We start from the raw sequence: 19,918 nt of genomic DNA, 5'->3' as shown, positions 1-19,918 counted from the left end.
AGCCCTATGTGTGGTCTGTAAATTGCCATCCCCAGCAGCTGAGGTGAAGGTGAAGAAAATTACCATGCTGCAGAGGAGACCAGAAGCAGCAGGTTCTCTCCCGCTCTACCAGGGCATTTCCCCACTCCAAGAATTGGAACTGGGACACCTAGTTCCAGAGGCTCCACCATTCTTGCTGAAAATGCCTTCTTAGTGGGAATGCCATGCACCAGCATCACTTTCCCACTGGTCAATGGTGTGAAAAGATGCTCTACTGGGGCTTGGGAGTAACCATAGCTGTTGCCATTGCTACCACAGCATCCTCCTCCTCCTCAAGGTAAGTTTCTTCATCTTGGGGTAGGAGAAGGGGAAGCAGCAGCAAGCAATTCTCACATGTCTCTGAGGTGCAAGCATTCACGTGGAATACACACAAAGTCTTGAACCTCTTGGGGTGCGCAAAAAGATGCTCATACCAGAAACTAATTTTGACCAGAGGTTCAAGAACCTATCATACAAACACACAATAAACATATTATTGTAATGTCCCCATAACAAGCAGTCTGTATTTTACATTAGAAAGGTGTACATGGATGTAATTTGTGGATATGGATTAATATTTTACTGACATATTAATGAAGATCACTTTAAAAAGTTTATATTAGTGCTTTGGCCCTCAATAATTCAACAAAAGTGACTATTACAAAGTAACAGTTCTAATGTGTTTTTCAGAAAAGAAACTTCAGTTAATGCTATGTCATGATGAATATGCAAAAACATCAGTTAAATCATGAACTGTTTGCAATTCTTTGTAATCTAGGCCTCTTGGATAAGGGAGGAGGCACAAATTTTGCTGCACAGAAAAATACATCAATAAGTTATAACTCTTCCAGACATGCTGAAGAAAATAAGTATTTAAACAGTGATAGAGTAATGCCCCCCTGCTAAGATATAAATATGATCAGTTTGGATTGTATTTCACGTATCCTGGTTCCCCAGTTGAGAACGTCACTCTAATAATATTGTTCCTTTTTGACCATCCACCATTCTTGATTTTTAGGTTAACTGTCTCTCTGTATGTCTGTTTCCATAAAGACTGGACCTTAATAAAGTTTGGGCAGCAGATAAAGAAAGACCAACCAAACTCCCCGATGAATTCTGACAGTGTGGATTACCATTAAAGAAGTGAAGTGTGGACAGTAAAAAATGCAAGCTCTGAAATCTTTAAAAGACTGTAAAGTTTGCCTTCCAAAGGCAGCTTCTGACATACATTTTGACATACACATATTTCTCTTGTGTATGTCAGAAGATAAGCTTCCATGCCTTCTTACAAAGTGTATACCAATTTTCCTGCACACAAAATAGCAAGATAGTAACAAACATAAACTTCCAGATGTGTTTATTTCATAATGCTTGTACTTCTTTTACACTTCTAAGAGAGTGCTCAGTCTATTGATTCACAGGTCATGCAGTGCTTGAAACACATATAGGCTGCGTTCAGACGACACAATAGTCAACCCCAGATTAATAATCTACTCCACAGATGACTGTTAGCATGTTGCATAACCCAACATGACATGCTAAAAGTCATCCGTGGAGTAGATTATTAACACAGGTTGACTATTGCTCTCACACACACACTCCGCCTTCCCCACCGAATGATGGCACTGGTTCCTGCTTTCCATATCGAGATGCCATGGAGAAAGATGCAGGACAGCCACCCGCCCCTTCAGCACTTTGTGAAGGTGGCTCTCCTGCTTCTTTTTCCGCAGCATCCTGATATGGAAAGTGGGAATCAGCACTGCTGCCATTCAGTGAGGAGGATGCGGGGGGGGGGGGGGAAGACACAGGAGAACAGCCAACAAGCATCCTCCACTACCACACATTCTTTCCCCATTGATGGGTATGGTGCACTCAAGGGAGGACGCTGTCAGAGTAGCTCTTCAGCTCTTCTTACAACATCCCCCCTCCCGCACCCCATACCCACTAATGGCAAACAGAGGGCGTGCGGAGACAGACGCTCTCCTGACATGCTGTTAGGAGAGTGTCCACTTCCACCACACCCTCCTTCACCATGTGTGTATCTCAGGACGGAGCGAAGGAATCTTCTCTCTCCTTCACACCATCCCAAGGTGCACAAATGGCAAACGGATTGCTGGACACAGGCAGATGCTCTCCTCCTGTGCCTCGCCCTCGTTCTCCGCAAAGTGCTGGAGAATGGGGACAGGGGACACTAGGAACTCCTACTACTGCTTGAGAGCAGCAGGAGATCCTAGCGTCCCCCATCCTCATTCTCCAGCACCTTGCGGAGAATGATGGCAAGTCTCAGGAGGATGCTCTTGGCAGAGGGATATCTCCCATGGTTTGATGTTACACATCAAGCCGCGTGAGACATCCTTCACCCCCACCCCATGATCCATTTGAATATTGGCTCAGGAGATGGAAGGAGCAGAGCAGAGGGGCCAAGGGATGTGCTTGTCCCTGGGAACATGTGGGGTGCCGTGATTGGTGGTGCCCCACCCAGGGACAGAATGTGCATGTTCCAGGAAGCGTATGGGGACAGGATTGTTTCACATGCCTGTAGAGCCCCACTGGGCAAAAGCAGCAAGGGTTTCTGCCCCTCTTGCCTTACGACTCTGTAGGCATGTGAAATAGTCCACAATACAATAATCAACATTTGTGCAGACAGTCAACAGTGCACACCGTTGATTATTTACATTGGTTATTTTGGGGGAATAACCAACCATGGCTTGGAAAAGGCTTGACAGATGACACAATAGTTAACGGTTCACTATTTAAGCAACGGGGGACTATTTAATCAACCGTTGACTATTCTGTCATCTGAACCCAGTCACTGCTGCATTACATAAATGTATTGTTTAAGCTGGTGTCCTCCACTGTGCTCTAACTGCAACATCCTTCTGAGAACTTCGGAAATCAGTAAGGGAATAGCTCTATGCCCATTCACCCATGCTACTGCTTTTTACTTTTTTTTAGTCATGTGAACTTTTCATGCTGAGATGGGGTTTCTTTCTTGTGAATGAGACCATGTTCCCAATTCTCCTTCCCAACCTATTGAATTTTGTGTTTCTCTTTAGTGCTTCAGTAAGCCTACGACACTTTTAGTGGTGGTGGTGATATTTTGAGGAGAATAAAGACTACATTTATTCAGAACACTCCCCGCCAGAAACTGTTACTCCTTTATTATTTTCTGTCTTCACCCTTCAATGGGTTGAAATTGGCACAAATGTTTGTATAAATTGTGAACTGCTGTCATGAGAATAATTCCCTTTAAAGAATAAGCAAAATATCACTTTATCAAACCACTAAGCAAAAAAGTATGCCGCATTCTTTGTAAGGCTCAAGGCACTCCTGGTTAAGGCTGCCAACTTTTGAACCAGACCCTATAATAGAGATTTCTGCTAAACTCTAAAATTTTAGCATCAAGTCTTATAATTGCATCAATTACATACTCAACAAGCATAAGGAAAAATCTTCTAAAGTACATTTTCTTGAAACAGTAATAGCTGCTATAGTTTTCATGAAAACATACTTTAATGTTTGTCTGGCAACTGCAGAGAATGAAAATGCCTTCCATTTGGCTGACAGGATTATGACATCATATAGTCCAACTTCTCAGCTATTGTGTGTGTGTGACACACACACACACACACACACACACACACACACACATCTATCTATCTTTTAAACTGAGTTTTCATTCTCTCTCCTGCCTTGTTCGATAGCTCTATTGTCACCTATTATTATTATTATTATTATTATTATTATTATTATTATTATTTATTTATTTATATAGCACCATCAATGTACATGGTGCTGTACAGATTACACAGTAAATAGCAAGACCCTGCCGCATAGGCTTACAATCTAATAAAGTTGTAGTAAACACTAAGGAGGGAAGGAGAATGCAAACAGGCACAGGGAAGTGTAAACAGGCACCGGGTAGGGTGAAGCTAACAGTATAGAGTCAGAACAAACTCAATATTTAAAAGCTATAGGGAAAAGAAAAGTTTTTAGCTGAGTTTTAAAAGCTGTGATTGAGTTTGTAGTTTTCAAGTGTTCTGGAAGAGCGTTCCAGGCATAAGGGGCAGCAGAAGAAAAAGGACGAAGCCGAGTAAGGGAAGTAGAGGTCCTTGGGCAGGCGAGAAGCATGGCATCCTGACAGACCTTAAAAGTGAGAAAGTTGCCATCTTTAACATCTGAGCTGGATTCTCCTTGTCTCTCTACTGTGTTTCTTAATAAATCATCTGTCACTTTGTAGGCCACAGAAATCTTGCTCTGATACAGTATAGTCCTTCTAAGGACAAAAAATTCACCATTATTATTTGGGTGAGAGATGCAAGGCACTGAGGAACTCTTCCCTCCCACATCTCTAGGGATCCTAGAGGGTAGGCTGGTGAAGAACAGAGGACAGGGAACTGCAGCCCATGGGAAGGATTCCTGGATCTGTGAAAAAGGAAGGGCCATGAACATTGTACAGTCTAATGAGTGTGTTCCAGGTCTTGATAGTTGGGATGTTGTACAGGGAAACTGCTGTGTTGGGAAAACTGGGGTCAATAAAATATCCTTCCCCTTGCTGTCTCAGTCCTGGAGGGAAGGCCAGCAATCCTCACCTTACAATACTTCAGTTAGGACCCAAAAAAGTTACCAAAGAGACATGGGGCAGTGCTTGAAGTTAGATAGTGATTTCTTTCTCTTTTCTTTTGTTGGTGATGCAAGAAAGCCACTTATGCACATGCTTAGGTATTATTCTCAATTATTAGTCCACATATTCTAGAATGTGTTGCTACGTGTGTTGTATGTGGCATGCTGCTAATGAATCTTGAATGTGTTTGTGTGTACTTTGCTGCTGCCTATTGCTGCACATGTGTGTTTGCAACATACAGCAGCACTCCACGCACAAACATGTGGCATGGAATATATGCAATACGAATTACATTGTACTGATTGGGATTTGGCAGAACACATTGCTTCACCTGCCCTCTGCTTCCTAGGACTATCAAGATACATAATAGGAAAAATCAGGAAGACTCTAGGGATACCGCTCTAGAGAATGTTATATCTCACTTTGAGAACCATTGACTCACTCCTATCTTATTGTTCAAATTGGGACTAAATACTGTACAGCACCATGTACATTGATGGCGCTATATAAATAAATAAATAAATAAATAAATAATAAAGATACCATATAGACAAAAGAGAAAAAGTAGCTGTTGCCCTAAGAGGAACTGTATCTTAATGAGGAAATGCACAAGACCGCTCTTCTCCTTCATCTGAATTAAATCTTTACCAATCACATTGGCTTCATGGTTACATCAATTGAGCCTAGTAAACACCTTGACACTAACAGAAACATTTGATCAAACATTAAAGAAATATTTTATAGTAAACAGAATAACAACACACACACACACACACACACACACACACACACGAATTCATCTGGATGTAATGGTTTGTTCAGAGCTATTCTTCAGTAGGCAAACCTCTAATTTTAGTAACCAGTTTAATCCAAAGATCTTACCTTGACATGCACCAGTTCGTATGTTGGGGATGAAACCACGGCGGCATGGCTGGGGCTGAGCAGGGCACATCTCACAAGGATGGCCCCATGCGCGTCCAATGGTTGCACAACAAAGAGTCTTCGTGCAAACAATGCCCGTCAGTTGGCCTTGACACATCTGGTTGTTGACCTGAGTGAAACAAGGGCCTGTTCTATAATCTGAAAATTAAGAGGAAACATTTTAATGCCTAGGGAGTGCCTCCACCCCCATGTAAATAAACAGAGCAACTTTTCAGTCTACTTCACATATCTGATGCAGTAATCTATTCCCTATGCAAGCTTGAGCCACAATAAGCCAGTTATTCTCTAAGATGCCATGGCATGCCTTTTTTTTTAATGAAAAGTGAATGAATTCCATATATCCCATTAGGGATTTAAATTCCTTGAACTCTTAGTGTATCTTGCCTATATTTTCAATTAAGAGGAGGGATTAGTAAAGATCTCTATCATATGGTAACCATGCATGAATGACTGTGCAGGTGTCATGCAGCTTGTGTAAAATTTCATTGTTGCTTTTAACCTACACTTCATGTTTTTCCTCTGAAAAAAATATAACAGTCTAAAATAATGTGTGGAACAAACAGTCTTTCAACAGTATTTCTGAGGCAAACTTCATGTTATATTTTTGCCACGTGAAAACCTGGCAGAAAACTTCCAATGCAAAGCAACTTGAGGAGGGACAGCTGGCAATAGGGAATGAATAGGAGGGAAGGAGCACTTAACTCTCCCCTCCACCAGTTATTTTTCCCTTGAAACTCTCTGTCTGTCTGTCTCTCTCTATCTCTCTCTCTCTCTCTCACACACACACACACAGAATCTGACACACTGACAAGGTAGAAGCAGTATGTGTGTGAAACTCATGTTTATTTAAAAAATGTGGGGCACGGAACCTTGTGAAAATAAAAGCAACTGTGGGGAAAAGTAGTTTGCAGGTTCCATTCCAAGGGTGCTTTCCAATAGAGAAAGGACCATCAAGGCTTTATTACACACACCAAGCTTGCCCCTCAATTTCTTGCTCCTACAGTGGATAAAACCATGAGCCGCCATCTTATGTTTAACTGATGTATTCAGCTGCCTAAAGTTCAAATCGCTTGCAAGACAGGACATAAAAACAAAAACAGTGTAAGCAAGACATGGCAGGTACAGATAGTGAAGCTAATATTATATAGATCTTGGTTGGAACACTTAATTGTTTCAGGAGAATATCAACAAGTTGGAGAGGAATCACAGAACCTGCCACAGGTAGACAATGGTGGCGCCAGGTCACCAGGATCAAAACAGAGGGGATGGAGTGCAGAAGGGTGGCCCTGCCTCCCCCTCACACAATTGTACATCTAAATAGGGCTTTTGTACCACTAATCTCTGTTAGTCTACATATAGACATACTTGACATTGCTTTAGAAAATGCATTTTTAATCATTCACTTTAATCATTCACTGTCTGTGCATATTTTAATATTTAAATAGTGATCAAGCTTATATCTCTTATATGCAAAAGTAGCAGTATACCAAAGTGATAGTGCATTAGGTTCAATATGCACAGACACAAGTAATTGAGTAAGGATCTTGTAGTCCACAATACATGGCTGGCATTCCACTTTAGTCTAGGGTTCTAGATTTACAGGCCAGGTTTAAATGAAGCTAGTTCATCTTGTCAGTATGAAATACAGCTTGGCAAGCAATGGCATACTAAGCTTCCAGACATAAGGGCCACCAAAATGGCAGGTGGTTCTAAGAAGTTTTACAAAATAGTTCTGATGAGTTCAACATGTAACTGCTCCAGAGCTGACCTTGAATATTCCACTAGATAACAACTCTTAGAATTTGTTTCTTCTTAACCTTTTTAATCAGGGGGGTGGGCTTCTTTGGGGCATGCGTAGTCCATTTCTCCCACCACCCCACTACCTTCTCCGTGGGCTACACACACACACACACACACCTGTGGGCAGTGAAAAATAAAATTAAAATGTCATTCATATCAGCTATGGTGAACTAAAAGGGTCAAAATTAGATTGCAAACAATGGATGTCATTACCACCCTCTCCACACACATTTTTAACCAAATTTGTGTGCCATCTTCCCAAGATTTAAGGCAACTCATAAAAATATGGTTTCGTGAGCTGCCTTAAATCTTGGTAAGGTGGCACACAAAACTTTTCAATAAACAAACAAACTGAGTGAAGGGGTGGTATGTAAGTCCCAGCAAGGATCAATGGAACTTGGGTGGGTTGGATGTCAGTAATTGTCTGGAAAATTCCAGTCAAACTTAAAGGAGTGTCATCATAAATTGTGTTGCAGGTACTTCTTAGGGCAACAGTGCCTGGTAGCATGCTTCAGTTTTTGTTTTGTTTATAGTTTTAACTTACAAATGCTGTGAGTGCCTGGAATTTTAGAATTCAAGGACTATAAATGCAACTACAACAAGCAATGACATTGAGCAGACATGAAAGAGATTAGACTCTGCCCTCAATGGGTTTACCTAATACTTTAATAGTCAGTCATAAAGGCACATAATTAAGTTGCTGTGCTTCGCTGCCCCAATTTTTCAACACACTTTTATTTTACCAATCCACTATTGAGCAAGTTCTAGCAGCGGTAACAAAAAATATCAGGAATCAAATACATGGTGAAACAATCATAGGACCATTTTACCCAACACTCTGTTTTAGTATTCCTGCATGCATACTTTATATTTGTATATACTTCTTCAAAATATATGCATGTGCTGTTATCCTTTATGTGCCAGCCTTATATATCACCTTACAGGCACATAAGGCACTATCCAAAATGTCAAACTGAACAGAAACAGCAAATAAATATATTAATAATAGTCTTAAACATTTTCCTCCAATATATTAATAGTCATTAATGGAAAAGTATTCTCTTCCAAGTAATGCATTGCAGCCAAAAACAGATGTTGCTATGAGGCTTTACATTTTACAAGACATTAGGTAGCATGTTCTCATTTAGGCCAGATAAAACTAAAAAGCATTTTAAAGGTGATATCCAGTAAGCTGGGGATAAGGAGTTCTGGCTGAAAATGATAACTAACCTTTTGGCAGAAAAATAAGGACTGTAGCTATTTGTCTTGGAAAAATAGCTAACCTATGGGTAACAGAGTTATTCAGAATAAGGCAAGTCTCATAAACAAAATATCAAATACTTTTCTTAATTCCTAATTTTTTTGTATTTATTTCAACATTGTTGCACTTAAGAACAATTTAAAAATCAAGCCATAGTGAAAATGGTTAATGCTTGGATCGAGACTCTCCTTCCATTTATGGCTCCCACTGGAAAAAGGCGGAAGATATTATTTGCCAATTCCCATTCTTCCTGAGCCCCCAATGCCAGCTCCCATACTGTTCTAGAGGGCTGTGGGCAAGAGGGCTCCATTGGGAAGGGAAAACCGGTGAATACTGGGAAGGGGGTGCTTCCATGCACGGAAGTGTCCATTTAGCAGAGTTCTGCTTCTAGCAAGTCTGAATGGAACCCTATGGCAACCAGGAACCAAAAATACTCAGTGATGTATTTTGATAAATATGGTAACTGATACACAGAGAGAGAGAGAGAGAGAGAGAGAGAGAGAGAGAGAGAGAGAGAGAGAACACTAGAATACTGTAGGAAGAAGAATGTACCGTAACTTGAATTACAAATTGGAACAGTATTCTTAAATTTGGTTGAACAAAGCAGGGTTTTTGCAAAAAGCGAAGTTTTTGCAAAAGAGATGCCATTCTACAGCCTGTGCCATGATCTGTACATGTGCTTTTAGGGAGCCAGACTGAACCAATCTGATGTCCATGAGTCAGAATGGGGCCTACTAAATGGATAGCTTGTAACACTCATAGCCCCAACCTGGTAATCTCTACTTCCCATATTTGAGCAGCATATCACTTATCAGCCTTGGTCGTCCTGATGGATGACCTTCTTCTTCTTCTGAGAGAAAGAGAGAGAGAGGGAGGGAGGGAGGGAGGGAGGGAGGGAGGGAGGGAAGGAGTGCGACACTGTTACTTCTTCTGGATCTCTCAGCAGCTTTCAATAGAGTTGACCACGGCCGTCTCCTGGACCGGCTTTGTGAGTTGGGAGTTAGAGGAACTGTTCTACAGTGGTTTGACTCCTAGTTGCGGGGTCGGTTCCAGAAAATAGCACTGGGGGAATACGATCTTCAGAGGAGGCCCTGCTCGTCAGTCCGAGACGAAGATAATGTCAACATGAAGAACCTCAATGGTGGGCCTTCTCTGTAGTAGCACCCACCCTCTGGAAAACCCTTACTTGTGTGGTTCGGGAGGCAAAAATGTAATGTCTTTTAAACACCTCCTAAAAACATACCTTTTAAGATTAGCCTTCCCTGGACTGTATCTTATTCTGGTTTTATTCTGGATTGTTATATTATGGTTTTAGTTGTAAACTGCCCAGAGTTCTACTGCTGTTGGGCAGTAGAAATATGTAATAATTAAATAAAATAAATAAATGAATTATTGTATGCATTAAAAACTGTAAGCACAGACCCCAAGTCCAATGAGAAACCTGATGAGTAGATATTAGGAAGCTCAGAGATAGGGCTTGCCAGAACTTGCCAGAGCAGATACATCTGCATGTCTACCACATATAGGCTAGACCCAAATTGTACCAAGTCTGCACAAGGCTCTAGTCACACATCTTGCAGTCTGGCATCTATCATCTCCGTGTATATTTTATACAAATTAAGTTACATATGTAAATTAAACTATTCAAACTAAGCAGGTCAGGCAATCTCTCTCATTTTCAAATCTGGATTTGACCAAAAAAGGAAGGTCATATCAAGAAATGGCATCAGTTTATCTTCCAAAGGAAAATAAGTATATATACTGTACATACAGGCTTAACATAAACTATTTTGATATGCCCACAGTTCTAGATTTGTCAGTAACATCTGTAAATTTAAAAACGAGATCTTATTTTTGTTGAATAAACTCTTGTGTACAAAATTTGGTACTAAAATTAATGGGCACCACCTCAGACCATTGCAACCACAAGAATTTGGACTTTTTTTTAGCAATGTAAGCAATATTTTACAATACTTATCTAATATTAATCATCAAACTAAAACAGTTCTGTTGCAAAAACAAACAAGAACCTAATTGAATTGTTTAGTTAAGATAGGATTGCTTTGCTAAGATTTTGTTATCTGTCCTATTATTTTCACGGGAAGTTTTTGAAAGTACTAATGATCCCTCATTAATACCTTGTAAAACAAAACGAATATGCACATTATTTCACAAAATAAATCATTTACTCTTTTGGCAATATCAGTAGTACCATATTATACTATTTGAAAAACAATGATTGTTAAATATCACTGATATTAGTTTCTCTTTTATCTATCTGGTTCACGTTATGTATTTTAACATGAAAATGAATTACAGGCTTTACATTGCACTAAAATAATACATATAAAAATAAATCCAAACCTGCTAAAGGTATGAAAAGCCTTAAGATACGATACTCAGCTCAATTATTTGGAAACAGGTTCTATTAAAATAAAAGTCAAACTTCCAGACAATATGTTTCTTATTCATTATTGAATTTAAAAATTAAATTAAAAATGCAGATTAAAGTATTATTCAAATGACAGAAAAAGTAACCATAACAAGGAAATACATCCACACGCGTAAGTTTAGATTTTAATGAAGGATCATTAAACAGGAGTTCTCCCAGTCACAGATGAAACAGAGATCTTGGAGAGGATTCTATTGGCTGAAGGAGAAAAGTAATTTTCACCAACACTCCTTCTCCCCTGCACCCACCATGGTTCCAGAGCGTTCCCCAGGAGAAAGGACAATCAGTGGATGTCATCTCCCTCCTACAATGGCAGGCGTGTCCACAGATATAACCTTGCCATGGAGTTGCACTTTAGAAGCAAACTAAAGATCCTTGCCATAATACTAATGCTAATATAGCTTGTAGTCCATAAGATGAACATTCCTGGCTGCCAGGAGAAATCCTTCCTCTATCCAATACAGTGATTGTTACAGCACAATCCTATGGACATTTTCTTAAAGGGTTAACTCCATTGTGTTCAGTACAGCTTGCTCCCAGGTAAACATGCACATGACTGCAATCTCACAGCACAATCCTACACAATCTTATACTTCTAATCAGAAGTAAGTTCCATTGAGTTCAGTGAGATTTACTCCCAGGTAAGTGTGTATAGGATTGCAGCGTCAGTGTATGTGAAGGGAGAATGCATATTCCCCTCCATTTTGTCACACATGTAGCTTGTATTGAATGGAGGTTCATAATCTGTCAATTTTAGAAGCTTTGAGGGACCTGGAAAGAATTTGGTCAATAGGTTTCTGACTTCAGAATTGCTACTGGGTCCTCTCCCAGCTCCTTCAACTTTACCCTCAAGCAAAAGGACATTGGTCCATTTAATTGCTTGCAACAACAAGTAGCTTTTCATGTAGAATCAGTGAGCTCCCTAGTGATGAAGGTGCTCCTGAAGAATAATTATGTGAAGTTTTACCTCCCACTTACACACTAAATAGCAGCCCTAACTATACTACGTTGTTTAAATGTAATTATTAAAATGAAACATACAGTGTATTATTTTAATAAAACAATTTGTAAATAATAACAGGACATTCAAATGGAATATTGAGTTCGTGCAGGATAATCCATAGCAATACTTCAGGCTTTCAGTCAGTTCCAGTTCAGAAGAGAGTTCTTTCCCGTAAAAACAATACATGTCAACCTATGCATGTTAGATTTTTAGTCTGGAAAATTTCTCTCTCGTTATTACATTTTATTATTTTCAGATGTTTTTTGGTTTAGTGGGAAGCCTTTCTCAACTTTCCATGTACTGCTTCCATTGTACTAGCTGATCACAGCTAGTACAAACAGACAAGCAGGATCACCGCAGGTGGCACAGCAACTATGGAATAAAACCGGCAATGACAGCCAAACCACATCTGAACTGGGAAAAAAGGTAATGGCCATAAAAATAAGGAGAGGAATTAAACCAAAGCAAACAAAGAACAGACATGATCCTTCTCAGTACTCATGCATGTGGAGGACAAGATGTGGAAACCTCCATGTCCACAAGAAGCCCCTGGGAACAGAGGTGCTTCCAGGTTAGGGGTGTGTGTGGGTGTGTGGGTGTGCGCACACACACAGTCGCCCTGCCTCATTCATGGAATTCTAAATAAGGTCCAGATTATGACGTCTTCCACATGTAACCTTCCTCTGTTTTCTCACCACTTCTTCCACCCTTTTTGTTTACACACACACACACACACACACACACTCCCTTGAAGAAAAGATGGAACTTCACAATATCTTTTCATTGGTAGCTTTAGGAGCCCTCCATCTTAAAGCACACCAGTTGCAGTTGATTCTGGTCGCATATGCGTAGGTCCAAAGGCAAAGGGAGATCCCTGACACTAAAGCTCTTTAAACTTAGAAAACCTCCATTTATGCTTGAAGCCACATCAGGCTTTTCTCAAAGGCTTTCAGACTGGCAGCATTTCCTAGAATGCCCATGCGATCACTTGACACTGTATGGTGACGTGAGCATTCCAGGAACAACTGTGATATTGAAAGGCTATCTGTGAAGAGACGCACGCTTCTGCAAGTGGTCGCAGTTTTCAAGGTAAGGAATGGGTAATTGACTCTTTGACCACCTCATACACTTAAGGACCAATCCTACATATGTTTAGACAGAAAAAAGGCAGTAACTCCCAAAATTCCCCAGACAGCCATTCCACTGACCTTACTTAATAAGGTAAATGGAACTTCTGCCCCCCACCATCATGAGAAATTTCTTCAAAATTTCCCCCCATCCCCAGATTCTTTGTTTTGCTCCACCCTTCAAGAATTGCCGAAAAACAATATCCAGCAAACATTATTCTCAATTATGTGCAGAGTTATCAATTCTTTGGTAATCACAAATTAAACTATTGCAATTACTTTGTAATCTACTTTGGATGAAGCCAAACTTAAGCAGGCCGCCATGGAAATATTCAGACCCAAGACAGGGCAGCCCTAGACTAGCTGCCAGCAACTGGTACCCTAGATGAAACCAAGCAATCGGTGCCCCACCCCCAAATCCTAAGGGAAAATCTAAGCTGAAGTTTTTAGTAAACTGGGAAACATGTTGCCCCTTTTTTCCATTTAATGAAGAGACAACTTTCCTTCCCCCGCATCTGATAAAAACAACAAAGGAGATGAGCGCAACCATATGCTCGGTGAAGCCCCATCCACAACACCCAAGGGAGGTCCCTGGAAGAAGGATGCTGGATGCATCTTCGGGGCAACATGGCAAACAAGGTGCCCTCCAAGGGCAAAGGAAGTGGCTGGTCTGGGGAGAGCCTCTCACTCCCTGCCTCAAACTGGGAGCAGCAGCAGAGCAGAAGGACACCCTGTGTCGCCTGAAGGAGGTCCAAGTCCCAAAGCCAGGTGGCCTGACTTAGCCCCCACCATCCCCAGTTGGTCCTTTGCTCACTTCCAGAGTCTTGGTCATATTTCCTCTGCACATTATATTTGTATCTTTTCAACTTTGTATCTTTTTTCTCGAATTTGGTTCCCCACTTAACTTGGTGCCCGAGGCAACCGACTAGTTCGCTTATATGGATGGGCCACCTCTGCTGGAGCTTAAGAATAATGTTTTGCAGGATTTTTCCTAGCCAATTGATACAATTCTCTTTGTAAGCTCTTCATAAAAAAGAAACTGTTAGGCAGTGGGGATGGAGGCAGCAAGAGGAGAAGTGCAGCTTTGTAACTGACATCTGGACTTCTAACCAGGGAATAACTTTATACAGTCTCTCCAATGCTTTTGGGAGAGATGTTGAAGTATCATATCAGAAGCTCTCCTAGTGTTTTCAGTTCTCTTTGGCAAGTTGACTCTCCTAAAAGCAGCAATGCTGAAAGAGTTGTAGAGTTGATGGTGATTGTGTATTATCAACTTATTCCAGTTATTTCCTAAAATCCATTTCCCTCACTCCTAATTCTTATTTATTCTTTCTCTTGTTTGTTTGTGTCTATTATGAGTGCTAGTTATTTATTAGGTGTCATATCCCTTTACTCCCCAACCTCTCCACCCATTTTGGCCCTGCTTGTATTTGATTTAAGTTCAGTGCTTATAGGTTTGTGTGTGTTTGAATAATAGTATAGTTTCTATGTTTCGGATCTTGTGTCTGTGTTCCTTGTTGTGTGTGACTGTGGTACACAAACACACCCACACAATGTTATAGTGTACACTTTCAAATTTCAATAACATGCTATCCACTCCATCAAGGATAAAGCAAGAACATGGCAAACATTGTGTTGCCTCCAAGGCAGTTTCTGGGGAAAGAGGCAGAAGTGGCAAGATCAATTCTTCCACATAAAGAGAGCAAAAAAACAACAACCCCACCCTCCTACAACTCCCAGCATTTGCCAGCCAGCCATGCTGGATGGGGAATGCTGGGACCTATTTATTTATTTATTTATTTATTACATTTATATACCGCCCCACAGCCGAAGCTCTCTGGGCAGTTCACAAAAGTTAAAACAGTAAACATTAAAAAGTATACAAAATTTAAAAACCATCAGAAACATAAAAACAACAGTATAAAACAACAGTATCCATTTATAAAACAACAGTTTTGGGGGCTGTTAAAAAACAAACTTAGTGTTGTTAAATGCTGTTAAATGCCTGGGAGAAGAGAAAAGTCTTGACCTGGCACCTGAAAGATAACAGTGTTGGCACCAGGCGAGCCTCATCGGGGAGATCATTCCACAGTCGGGGCCACCACCGAAAAGGCCCTCTCCCTTGTTGCCATCCTCCGAGCTTCCCTTGGAGTAGGCACTCGGAGGAGGACCTTAGATGTTGAGTGCAGTGTACGGGTAAGTTCATGTCAGGAGAGGCGTTCCATCAGGTATTGTGGTCCCAAGCCACGTAGGGCTTTATAGGTTAAAACCAGCACCTTGAATTCGGCTCGGAAACGTATAGGCAGCCAATCCAAGCGGGCCAGAATCCGTGTTATATGCTCAAACCTCCCTGTTCCAGCTATAGTATTGTTGTTGTTGTTATTGTTCTGTCTAAACATGGATTGTGCCCTTAAAGCATAGGTGGGCAACTTGGGGCCCTCCAGAAGTTTTGGTCTACACTTCCCAGCCAGCATAGCCAAAAGTGAGGGACCATGAATTATAGACCAAAACATCTGGAGGGCCAAAAGTTGTCTTCCCCCTAGCACAAAAACAAAAAACAAAAAAACACCACCCCTGCACCTATCTGTCTTGTCTGAAATTGGGCAGTCTTTATCCTCTGAAAAGGGGCTATTGTGCTTACAAATTTTGTCAAATTCTGCCAGTTTTTTTAATAGTAAGTGGATTTCTTTTAAAAAAAAAACTTTAAAGGCTCCTTGCAGAACCCCGCCCCTCTGCATCTATGGGGCTGTCTTCTAAGCCCCAAAGTGACTGCGCAGTGGTGCTGGGTCAGTTATATGACACAGCCGCAGACTCACAGCCACTGAGGGCTTTTCAGCAAAGCTGTGCGGTAAAAAAAGTTGGGAACTTAACCCAACTCTTTTCTTCAAAGCGAGATCACCACAGCCCTTCCACCATGTGACCTTGCTCCGGAGTCAACCTGGGGGTGGATGGCGACCCCTGTTAACTAACTTCTGTGATGCTGCATTAATTCACGCCAATTTATATCAAATGGGGTGAAATTGGGGCATGAGTGCTCTCATAGGGAGAGTACCCACCCATTTCACCCCATTGCAGCAAACTGTCAGGGAATGCAGCAGATGTCTATTTTTATAAACTGGAGGTGCAAAACTGTGCATCAGCAAAGTAAAAGATAAAAGCTCTCTTCACAAATGCACAGATCCTCCCTTCAGATCACGCCCTGGATAACTTGGGATTTTTGTTTCTTCTCAGAACAATGGTCATAATGGGGGGAGGGGGAGCTATTACCCACACATGCCCCCTTCCCCACCCAGAAGTATGCTTTTCCCTGCACTGAAAATCCAGGTTATAGGGACAGCTAGCTCTGCCGTAGAACACTGACGGAGCAGAGGCAATTTCATCATCGTGCGGAGAATAAGAGCGATGCGCTTTCTTCCTGTGCTCATCAAGATGAAGCCTATGTGTCTGAAATTTGGTAGGCTTCATTGGCTTAGAAGGGGCTATTGTGGTGCATACAAAATTTCATCCAATTGTAGATAGATAGGCCATAACCATTTGGTGATTTCCTCATTATAGTAAATGAGAAGAGAGCTGAAGCAAGACTCCACCTCTGATCCAAAGCAAAGGAGGTCTTGTCCAAAGTTGCCCAAAGTTCATTCCTAATTGCAATGCATTGCATGTGACATTGACTTTGAAAATGTGTAAGAAACTTAAATGTAAACTTCAAAACTATACTTTGAATGGTTTTAGTTTTTGTGAACCTCCTAGGGAGCTTCGGCTGTTGGGAGGTATAAAAATACAATAAATAAATAAATAAATAAATGATGATGATGATGATGAAGAAGAAGAAGAAGAAGAAGAAGTCCAAAATATAGCTGTTAGATTCCTAACCAGTACTGTCCAATGGAAACGTATTTCACCAGTTTTGAAACTGAACTGGTAGCCAGTCTGTTTCTAAGCAGAGTTCAATATGTGTTGCTTATCTTAAAATAGCTTGAGATCGAGGTACTAAAGAAGAGCTTTCATTCATAAAACTGTATTAAGGACATCTTTAGAGGCCCGTCTCTATGTACCCCTTGTCTTCACTGGTTAGGCAGATGGTGATAAGGAAACAGCCCACTCTGCTATGACACTCCCCCTTCAGAATGCTCTCCCCACCTGCTATGTTCCCAGAACATGGATCATGTGACAAATGCCTCCTTTATCAGAAATACACTATATGACAGCAAAGGAGAGGGCGGTTTTGGTTGTGGAGTACCCTTCCTAAAGAGTAATTACAATTTTTCAATACCAGTTTAAGATGTTTTTAGTTTCCCAGGCATTTTCACATGAGACATGACTTAGCCTACTGTACATTTTTAGCTGCTGACTTATTTTATTGTTAATTTTATAGCTTTATGATACATTTCAGTGTTTATGATTTCAATAATGTATTATTTATATTTGCTGCTCATGACCTTGGAATCTGTTGGATGATGAGTGGGACACAATTGTTTTATTTAAATGAATAAATAAAGGATAACGTTCAACTTTGGTCCCAAGGCAGTTGCTGTTGTTGTTTTAAAAGGTATAATATGTGTTCCTTTTCATTAGTTTTGATAAAAACTGAAATTCTCATAATTTGAATGAAATTTAAATTTTATATAAAGACACATTTTGCAGTTCACAATGAACATTCTTCTAGATTTTCTTCAAAATAAGGAAGCAGAGTTTATATCTTCAAAGTCAAGAAGCAGAGCTGCCCACAATAACAGTTTCCAATAATGGATACAAAAGGATAGATAGAAAAGTGTGGCTATGAGGGTTCAAAAGAGGTTATGCTTTCTTATATACTAACAGCAAATCTCCAAGTTAAATATACTGTAATCATGCCAGTGATTAGTTACTGCTCAGTCTCCTGTCTCCAGCCCGGAAATTAGTCTGCTAGAAACCCAGATAGCTGAACAAGCAGTCACGCTTTATCATACCACTGAGTTTGGGAGGCCAATCTGAAGGAAAGCTACATGTGTTCTACATTACAGAGAAAACACCTAATTTAAATTACCTTAATTTCCAGAATTATAAAAGCTCTGTATTTAAAGTACAATAACATAAATATTAGCATTACTAATATTAAGTCATTAATATTAGTCATTAGCATGACTAATACTAATTTAAAACTGTAATCCTAAATACATTTACTAGGAAGTAAGCCCCACTGAACATTACACTGCACAGATAGTAGTCCAATTTACCCAAGAAATCTGGGGAAACTTTGGTTACAAAATTAAAAATTAAAAACTGTTGCTTAACTATCTGGCTATAAAACAGGAGAATTACCAGTATTGATTTACTATTTGCCATTAAGCATCTACTGTCTTACTACAATGCACAAAAGAAAGTTTATTCTACAAAATATGTTGTTTAAAAATGTTTCTCACTACACAAGCAGCAGAGATTAGAGCCATGTTAGCTGAAATAAGTAAGTACAAGTTTGACAATGAACTGGTTTGGATGACACGACAGCCCACCGTGGGTTAAATAATGTTCAGGGCATCACTGTATGTGTCATCCACCATTATGAATAAGGCTTCTCTGTTGTCTGAATCTAAAACAACCCTCAGATAACCCAGAGTGACTGGGTTCACATACCATGACAAACCACTATGGGCAGCCAGCCATGGTGGGTTGCAGTGTTGTCCAAACCTGGAGTGTTTTCCTTAGGGTAGCTTATTTTTAAAAAAGCAAGTCACACCAAGAACTCATGGCTTGTTGTAGTATCGTGCATGCCCATGATGGGTTGTTGTGCTGTCCAAACCCAGGAGACCAGTTTTATTATGGATTACCATGATCAGCTACAGAGCTGCTTGGCAAGAGCAGCAAAAAAGCCCGTGTTGCTTGCTTTTCAGAATCTTGCCAGTGGCTGCCCTTTCACTGATGCCAAACAGCACTTTGGAAAGATCCCAGTTTCTCAAAAATGTGTAAGTGGGGTCATAATTTTATTATTATTATCTCTCTTTTCTCACTTGTGGCAGTTTTTCTAGACTGATGTAATGGGTTTTGCCAAGTCATGCTGTCATTTACTGATTCAGAAATTTCCTGACTATTGAACATGTTTTAAGTATGACTACTTTCTGGATGTTGGCGTGGATGTATTTTGGTAGGCCCAGTTTTTTGATGTTATGCCGGTGACTGATGTGACTAATTGTGACCTTCTCCTTTTGCAAGCCTTCTTTAATTTCCCTAGCCAGTGATAGATATCGATATCATCATCATCATCATAATCATCATCATCATCATCTCCATCAACATTTGTCAGCTTATCACAAGTTTTTTACACCTGTTTCACATGAGTTGTCTTAGCTGGTCAATTTCCTTGTATGTTTCAACTGTCAAATGGAACCTCAAGTAGAGTAGGTAACATACAAAGAAAGTGACAAGACCAGGTTGCATATAGGCTAATTTGTGCACAGTTGCAAAGGACCAGGGGAGAAATCACAGCAAGAGAAAAGAGGGCCCTGGCAACATGATTCAGAAGTGCCAAAAATGGCGTGGACACGAAAGGAGTAAGTGTAACAAAAGTGGAGGTGGACAATAACTCTCCCTTGGTGATCTGATCCTCTCACTGTTAAGTGTTTAACTAACACTTCTCAGTGCCCCCTACCTTTTCTACACTTCCCTGACTCTCCAGCTACTCCATAAAAGGAAGATATTAACTCACTCCCACCCTGGC

At 40.5% G+C, this 19,918-nt stretch overlaps 1 protein-coding gene across 1 annotated transcript in view; it reads right to left on the bottom strand.

The window, feature by feature from the left end:
- FBN2 (fibrillin 2) overlaps positions 1-19,918 on the bottom strand; it is a 186,613-nt gene that overhangs the window by 143,494 nt on the left and 23,201 nt on the right. Inside the window, exon 6 of the mRNA XM_063129462.1 lies at positions 5,525-5,722. Coding sequence (XP_062985532.1) covers positions 5,525-5,722 — 198 coding nt within the window. The remainder of the gene's footprint in view (positions 1-5,524; positions 5,723-19,918) is intronic.

This window comes from Elgaria multicarinata, chromosome 6 (genome assembly GCF_023053635.1).
Source record: "Elgaria multicarinata webbii isolate HBS135686 ecotype San Diego chromosome 6, rElgMul1.1.pri, whole genome shotgun sequence".
Classification (NCBI taxonomy): domain Eukaryota; kingdom Metazoa; phylum Chordata; class Lepidosauria; order Squamata; family Anguidae; genus Elgaria; species Elgaria multicarinata.
The sequence above is the reverse complement of the archived record's forward strand: the minus strand, read 5'-3'. Positions and strand labels throughout refer to the sequence as shown.